The 8,783-nt window shown below is 46.9% G+C and overlaps 1 protein-coding gene across 7 annotated transcripts in view; it reads left to right on the plus strand.

Annotated features, from left to right (window-relative positions):
* The window catches only part of ZFPM1 (zinc finger protein, FOG family member 1), an 87,517-nt gene extending 80,085 nt beyond the window's left edge, over positions 1 to 7,432 (plus strand). For 6 of the 7 annotated variants that reach the window (XM_040409302.1, XM_040409303.1, XM_040409305.1 and 3 more), the window contains 3 exons: positions 330 to 425; positions 1,478 to 1,627; positions 3,863 to 7,432. In XM_040409302.1, coding sequence (XP_040265236.1) covers positions 330 to 425; positions 1,478 to 1,627; positions 3,863 to 6,108 — 2,492 coding nt within the window. In that variant the 3' untranslated portion in view covers positions 6,109 to 7,432. The remainder of the gene's footprint in view (positions 1 to 329; positions 426 to 1,477; positions 1,628 to 3,862) is intronic. The other variant, XM_040409304.1, reaches the window with a different exon arrangement.
* The last annotated feature ends 1,351 nt before the right edge of the window (positions 7,433 to 8,783 follow it).

Raw genomic sequence — 8,783 nt, forward strand, 5'->3', positions numbered from 1 at the left:
GCCCTCACACCCCCGGCAACAGGAGTTTGGTAAGCAGAGGGTTAATCTAAAGCTTCTCATTGCAACAATCTGATCTGAGACATATTGTGCGCTGCGTAGAGGGAGATATTTAATCTGCCGCCTCCTCTGTTTTATAATAGGCTCCAATCCATTTGTTCAAAGTGTCCCCTTCAGATTAATAGCATCATAGGACATTATCTCGCCATCTTAATCAGAGTGCAGCGCACTCCTCTCTATTAGTACAAGTGGCTAGCATTGCTTTGTGATAACAAGGAGCCCAAGGTGGTGCAGCAAGAGGCTAAATAACTGAGACGCTTATCTTTTCGCAGGCGAGAGACCGTTCGTGTGCTTGATCTGTCTGTCCGCGTTCACGACCAAGGCAAACTGTGAGCGTCATCTGAAGGTTCACACAGACACCCTGAACGGTAAGTGATCTACAACTGGGGTTCTTAATATGAATTCAGTGCCACTTCTCCACCAGTCGCGTGTTAGTGACAACTTGTAAGGCTTTCCTAAGGTGCAGAGGTGATTTGCTCATGTGACTATTTCCTTTAGGCACTGTCCTAATTTAAAGGGTCAGGAACTCCAGGGATTTCCCGAGAAACCCACAGATAATACCTTATCCAGGGATGTCCGACCTGCGGCGCTCCTAGCATGCTTTCATAGCTGAAGGCTACAGGTGGGACATCCCTGCTTATTATGTGAAACTGAAAGGAGTTGTCCAGGAATAGAAAAACATGGCTGCTTTCTTGAACAAATAGTATCGCCCCTGTCCACAGGTTATGTGCAGTATTGCAGCTATGCCCCACTGACTGCAATAATACACACAACCCATAGTCAGCGTAGTGCTGTTTTTGGAATAAGGCAGATCACCCCTTTAAGCTGACCTGACAATACGTGTTCGATGTGTGTCAGTCGATTTCAGTGGGATCAGCTGACCATCCAATGTTTATGGGGGCCTCCTGACAGATGTCAGGAAGAGAAGGATGGGTTTCAGTATGTCTGATTCTTTTGTTCTTGGGGAGATAAGTCACCCCTCCTCAGATTGAGAGCACATGCATATTCTGGCTATTCTTTTCAACCTGGCATTTTCTAATCAAAATCTGGCAGCAGAGGTTCACCACCCGCAACACCAGAACCTCCCCTCCCCCATACCAATGCATGCTCAGCCAAGCTTGCTTGTGCCATCAATAGGAAGAGAGGAGTAAGATACACCTGGTGGCAGGTTGCAATGTGGGCACGGTCCCTTGGAGGAATCGGAAGGCCCCTATACACACATTAGACGGTTGGCTGGTCTCACAAACATTCATCTAATTTTGCGGCCACCTTAATTGAATGGAGAGAATCCGTTCCTATATGCACCAAAGATCACTCACATTATCAAGAGACGTACGCTTATTATTTATGGATAAGTACTCCACACAGAAATCTTGAAGTAGAGCGCCTCATTTTCTAATTCTCATTCACTCTTTTCCAGGTATGTGCCATGGATGCGGCTTCATCTCCACCACCCGGGACATTCTCTATAGCCACCTAGTGACTAATCACATGATCTGCCAACCAGGAGCCAAGGTTGATGCGTTTCCTCTTGTAAAAACACTACCTACAGTCAAGTCTGTTAACTCTGGTGCGTGTACAGTTTAGTGTCACTGTCTCTTTAAAAGGACACTTGCAAAAAATATCTTACCACAAATTAAAGATGTCCTGGAACCTCTCCTGACATGTCTGTTTAGAAACTACTTTCTGAAGCATCTATTTCTATAACTCTGCTTTCTGCCATTCTTTTATTATTCCTGCTAAAAGTTATGAATTAATTGCTAGCAGTTTGCAGTGAGGGTCCAGCTGGGTGTTATCAGTTGGGGTGTGTCCCTGCACAGTCTGACACTATCCAAGCAGTGCTGCCAGTTTAAGACGGGGACAGCTGCACCCTCACTGCCAGCAACTCATTCAGAACTTCTAGCAGGAATAATAAAAGGAACTGCACAACATAGAGTCTTAAGAATAGATGCTCCAGAATTATTTCATGGGAAATGCGAGTAGGTTCTAAAGCAGACATGTCAGGAGGGGTGAGAGGTCTAACCCGAACAACACATATGTGACTATTGTATATCATTTTTATTTTATAAAAAAAAAAAAAAAAACTGGTGGATGGATTTCTGTCACTCCATATATTCTACTTCCTTTCCTGGCTCAGTAACTTCCTCTTTGCTTGGGCTTTTAGCACAAGTCTTGCTTAAGGGCCCTATCCTGTTTGGAGGTACATGGCACGTGACCAAAGATTGCTGTGTAGCAGTGCATCCATAGAAATGAATGGGGATGCAGCCCGACCCACAAGTTGCTGTGACATCGACCCTAGAATTGCAAAGAAACCCAAACCTGCTCGATTTATATATTTTTTCTTTTGCTATTCTGGGGACGTGGTGACTTGGGAGTTGTGATGTGACCACTTTGGCTCCACTGATACACGGCAATCCTTGGTTGTGTGACTGATTTCGTGGCCAGGATCGCTGTGTAGCCCCAGCCCTAGGTCTTATTCACACAGCAGTGTTTTCAATCAGTGATTGTGAGTCAGAAACAGAGAACAGGAATAAGTCTTTTCATTATACCTGATCTCTGTGTAGTTTCCCCTCCTGGTTTTGGCTCACAATCACTGATATAAATCACTGACCAAACACTGACTGTGTGAATAAGGCCTCGTGCACACGACTGTTGTTGTGTTTCGTGTTCGTTGTTCCGTTTTCCGTGATTTTCTGCGGACCCATTGACTTTCAATGGGTCCGTTGAAAACTCTGATAATGCACCTTTTGTCATCCGCGTCCGTGATCCGTGTTTCCAGTCCGTCAAAAAAATATGACCTGTCCTATTTTTTTCACGGACAACGGTTTGCGGACCCATTCAAGTCAATGGGTCCGTGAAAAAACACTGAGGCACACCAGATTGTCATCCGTGTCCGCGTCTGGTTTTTTTCCTATCATTTTTCACTTTTTATGTCTGGTGATCCTCCAAAAATCAAGGAAGACACACGGAAACAAAAACGGATCACGGAACAACGGAACAGCTTTTTGCAGACCGCAAAAAAATACTGTCGTGTGCATGAGGCCTAAGGGCACATGAACGTGTGCGGACCGTGCCCATATTGCAAACTGCAAACATTCACTTCGCAATCTGTAAGATAAGGAGCGGAAGCACTATGGAGCACTTCTGTAGGATTTCGGTTCGTGCCTCCGCACCGCAAAACAATTGGACTTGTTTTATTCTTTTGCAGTGCGGACTAAATCTTGTAGATCACGGACCCATTCAAGTCTGTGGATCCACATCTGCAAACGGCAGCCACATGGCTGGTACCCGTGCATTGCGGACTGCTATCTGCGGTCCCCAGCACGGGGCGCCCATGTTCGTGAGCCCTAATGCCTTAGACCAATTGACTTTCAGGCCAATTATCAGGAACATTTGGTCCCGATAACTGGCCCATATAATCGTGCCGTCGCTCAGCTGATAAATGAGCAAGGCTTGTTTGTTGTCTGATTGACAGCTCTCATCAGGATGAAAGATGTACGATTATCAGGAGCACATCTCCCCTGTGTAATTAGGGTTGTGCTGCCGATAATCAGTAGAAATGAATAAGGGAGGAACAACCATTGTTCCTCCCACATTCACTTTACATTGGACCATAAAAAAAAAAGTTTTCTATGAATATATAACATTCCAGCACTGTTTAGTTCTTGGCTTGTAAGGTTAGTGCCCATTTAAGATGCAATACTTCTGGCAGGAATTGTACATGATTTCCAGTTAAGAATAATATGCAATCCATGTGCACATATTGCTTCCTCCTTAGTAATGAGATTTTCTTTCATTTCCACAGCAGTAAATCAGGGCTCGTCCGCCACTCTTTTAAAGTGCAGCTTGTGTGGATTTTTAGCGGATGGACTGGCCAGTCTGCAACAACACGCCATACTGCACACTACATCTCCCATCCCCATCACTGCACAGTCCGCCCAGTCCCCACCGGGTTCAGAAGCGGAGCAGCCTCCTGAAGTCCTGAAAAATGGTGACAGGACATCTCCAGCCTCATCTTTGTCAGGAAGTGAGGAACCTCCACTCAAAGTCAAGATTAAAGAAGAGCCCGAACCATTGCTGCCCATCACTGAATCTGGTGCTGCCAGCTCTGATACCACTGATGCAGCGGCACTGGTGCCATCTCCAGCTATCAAAATAAAGACTGAAATCTCCAGCCCCACACCTGGGTCCAGTCCGGTCCCTAATGAATCCGGAGCAGCAGCCGGTGGTGGTACAGTCATCATGCCACACTATGTCTTTGGACACGAAGCAGCTCCTGCCATTGTACCACAAGCTTCCGAGATCCTGGCAAAGATGTCTGAGCTGGTCCACAGCCGGCTGAAACAAGGCCAAGCGGCAAGTCCGGCTGGCTTTTCAGGGAATGCAGCGCCCAAGGGTGCAACTTGTTTTGAGTGTGAAATTACCTTTAATAATATCAATAATTATTATGTGCACAAGAGACTTTACTGCTCGGGGAGGCACGTGTCAGAGGATAGCCCTGCCACTGCCCGCAAAATAAAAGTGACACCCATACGAGCCACAGTGGCCCCTGGCACTTCTACTTTACCAGCTGTAGATGACCAAGGGACAATCCCACCCCAGGAAGAAGCTGGAGGAGAAAGCAGCGCTCCTGTAGTATCCATTAAGGTTGAAGAGGGTGTTGGAACAGAGAGTGAACCCACAGGGAGTGGACATGTTAGTGAAGGTAGCCAGAGTCCTAGCTCCTTAGATGACACAGATGAAGACCCAACACGCACTGTGTGTGAAGCGTGCAACATCCGATTCAGCAGACATGACACCTACATGGTGCACAAACGTTACTACTGCGCCTCACGCCATGATCCTCCCCTTCGCCGGCCTGGCATGAACAAGCCAGGGCTGCCGTACACACCTCAGCCCACCCCACGAACACGCAAACGACGAAAGCTTTATGAAATTCATGGAATGCCCACAGCAGAGGTGACTCCTTCAGCATTGCTTTCGCTAAACCGAATAGAGGTGCTGCCCATGATACAAGGCCTCATAACCGCTCCTGCCGTACCCTCTCCAAGCTCCAGCCCCGATGATGCTGATGGACCCATAGATTTGAGCAAGAAACCTCGTCTTCTGGTGGACACTCCGGTGCCATCTCCCGCTGCAGCAGTGGTCCCATTGACAGACTACCATGAATGCACCGCCTGCCGCATCAGCTTCAATAGCCTTGAAAGCTACTTGGCACACAAGAAGTTCTCTTGCCCTGTGGCTCCTTTACAACAGAAGGCTCTGCAGCAACTTCAGAAAATGAAAACCTCTGTCAACACAGCTGCAAAGATCGGGGAAGACCTAGTGAAGGTGAAAGTAGAGAGACGAAGTCCAGGATCCGTTAATGAGTCCACCCAGTCTATTGCCATGCCCTTCACCTCCATTCCAGACACTAAACCCATTCTGCAGTACCCGACTGCAGCAGAGGCATCGCCATCTTCTACAGCCTCCTGCCCCTACTGCCCTCCAAACGTGGTCATCCGAGGAGACTTGCTGGAACATTTGAGAGGTGTCCATGGTCTGCTCTTGGCAAAAGCCACCCCAGGTCACCGCCTACAAGGCCCATTCACGGAAGTGGTCCTAGCTGCACGAGCGCAGCCAGGTACTGCATCAGAGGGCAGCTTGCCCAGTCCACCTGTCTCATCTGCTTCTCCATTGCAAATGCCCAGAGACAATGCAAACAGCAAGGATGGTTCGTCATCGTCCTCTGCCAGTGGAAGTCCGGTTTCAAACTGCACTCCATGGCCAGTGTTAACCAGCACCCCCCGTCCTCTGTTGCCCAACTCTCCAGCCCTTCCTTTAAATTCTTTGGTGGAAACTCGAAGAGAAGATGGACTCAGGGCAACCACCCTCACTCTCCTGCCTGGGGATAAAGCAATGCAGTCTCCGAAGCTCGGCCTGGCCACTCCATTGCCAAATGGCAACCACAGATATTGTCGCCTCTGCAACATCAAATTCAGCAGCCTGTCCACATTCATCGCCCATAAAAAATACTACTGTTCATCGCACGCAGCGGAGCACGTGAAATAACCGGAAACAGGGACTTTGCTTGAATTTGTTGCAAAGCACTAGAATCACCTAGCAATTGGGGGACATTGAGGGTCGTTGTGTCCAGGGGTCTGTGCTACTTCAATTGCAGCCACAGGATTAAAGAATTATTAATAAAAGGATCTGCTGTCATATTGACACTTAGAATGAATCTGTGGCACGGCCGGGAAGTATGGCCGCCGTTCTGCTTCACAAGACTCTGTAGAGAGCGCATATCCCAAGAGGAAAGGCATCGAGGTGCGCTGCCGCCTGTGCCCGCAGAGGGGTACACAGGTTCACCCCCCTCATCTGTTCAGTGACAGCAGGACGTGTTTCAGTCCGGGTGTCACCCACGCATTTCAGAATTGCACTGTCTGTCACTATGACACCGAAAACCTACAAGACTGTCGGTCCAGATCATGTGGTGAAAGGACGCCTCCTGATTCTGAAGCACCATAACTGTTACAGAAGGCACCTGTGTCTTTGTTACAGGGCAGGGGAAGGGAATACCTTTTTTAGTAAGTTATTTTTAAGATGTATTTAAAACTACAAAGAAAAAAAATTACAATTTTCTTTCTTTTTATAGTGAAAAGTGCAGAAATTTGGAAAAAAAATTGAATGTTTCCAGGGGGGAAAAATGTTTTATTAGGGGAGGGGGGGGGAGGTGTAAGGTATTTCCTATGGGACACGTTTTTTAAGGTTTTGAACAGAACACACATCAGCCCAAGACTATGCCTATGAAAACTTCATGGGGGAGGGGGATATTAAGGCAGAACATGAGGTGTGGGTGTATTGTCTGGGAAGCATTGCCGACCCCGACACGTGTTGTTTCACTTTGTGTCCCGATACCGTTTGGTGCATTCATTCCTTTTTTGCGACACTGGTTGTCAGGTACTGCAGCATGGCAGGTGCTGGAATGTCAAGGAAACTTTCACTTGAAGCCCCCCTATTGAGGGTAAATGGTGTATCCCCATAGAGATGACGGGGGTAGGGCTGCGTTTTGGAATGTTTCGAGTTATGGCACTTAAAAGTTTACAAAGCGCATTGCATCCTATGATTGTGTCATCGTTAAACCATCAGGAGGACGCCACAGTAATACAGAGGAGGGCTGGTTTTGCCCCCAGCTTCTGATCCCTGCTCCGTTTTTTTTTACATGGCATTATATACGCGACGAGAACTGGAAAACAAAAGTTGTGTTTAAAATAGTCCTGAAATATATTTATATATTAATATAGAGACGAGAGCACTGATTTACAAATAAAACACACGTTTCTGGTGACTAACGAGTGTGTATAATTGTGTACAGAAATAAAGCCTGTGTATATTAGCTGGCCTCATCCTTGTGTTCGTCCGCTCAGATACGGAGGAGCCGTGCCCCATAGTGGCAGCAGCCAGCTTTCTGCAAGTAAAGGCCCCTTTAGGCCGCATGCTCACAACCGTATTTTTGGTCTGCATCCAATCCACATTTTTTGTCGACCTATTCATTTTAATGGGGCCTCAAAAAATGCTGACAAAAACCTTGTGCTGTCTGCATCCATATGTCTGTTCTGTGGCAAACGTGTTATATTCTTCCCTGTTTTGCAGACAAGGGTAGGACTTTTTTTTTTTTTTATAGGAGTTTGCAAAAATGATGGCGCAGCAAGCGCACAGACTGCAAAATGGGTTGTGTGCCCGAGGACTAACAGTAGAAGTACAATTAGTTATTGAGTGATGTAAAAGCACTGAACGATCAGCAATAATCACTGATGCAGAAACCTGATTCACCATTCATCAGCCAGAGTGCCACAAGTGTGAACAGGTGTTGACACGATGACGATTCGCACCCACCGTGGAGTCATCTGTGCCGTATTGATGTTCATTCCTTCAGACAGAAATACATGCAGCACAAAAGAGTGGATTTGAAATTGAAACCTGTTCTACTATTTTCCTCAAGCTCCATGTCCATAACGTAATCCAGTATTTCCTTGGAAAGGCGACGTTTTACTCACAAGCTCATCTCGCAGCGGTGTGGTCTGAAGACCATGTGGAGATTGCACACAGCAGGGAAGGCGCTCTTGGCCGTAAAGGGTCTCTACACACCTTTTTCCCCCACACCGAGAGTTCTCTTATAGTCTAAATGCCTAACAATCTATTACATGGTCCTCAGCATCTAAAGGGTTGATGTTCAAAAGACTCATTATTCACTCAATATAATCAAGTATCTGCTTATGTAAATGTGCCTTAATTGTGGATTTACACATGCAGATATTCGGGCAGCTTGGCGGGGAAGACGGAAATGATGCTTCTCTTTTATTCTTCGTGTCTGTCCCGTTACAAGTTTATGGCATATACACAAGCTATGCGAGAGCGGAGGGAATCTGGGGCAGGACTCGCATATCTGGACACCGCTGGTCCTATAAAGCCATAATTGCCCTAATTCTGTGTGCTCAGGGTCTCATGCACACAACCATATCCATTTTATAGTTTGTAAACTGCTGCTCAGATGGATAGAGGCCGTGTGCACCCCGCATTTTCCCTTCCACACGTCCTGCCCTATGTTAGAAATGCCTATTCTTGTCTGCAAAATGGACAAAGTGTAGCACATGTTCCATCTTGTTTTTAGGCAGGTTGTGGAATAGACATACAGATGTGGATGGCAGCACGCGGTGTGCATGGGGCCTAAAGAGGAGCTCACACCT

This window comes from Bufo bufo, chromosome 10 (assembly GCF_905171765.1).
Source record: "Bufo bufo chromosome 10, aBufBuf1.1, whole genome shotgun sequence".
Classification (NCBI taxonomy): domain Eukaryota; kingdom Metazoa; phylum Chordata; class Amphibia; order Anura; family Bufonidae; genus Bufo; species Bufo bufo.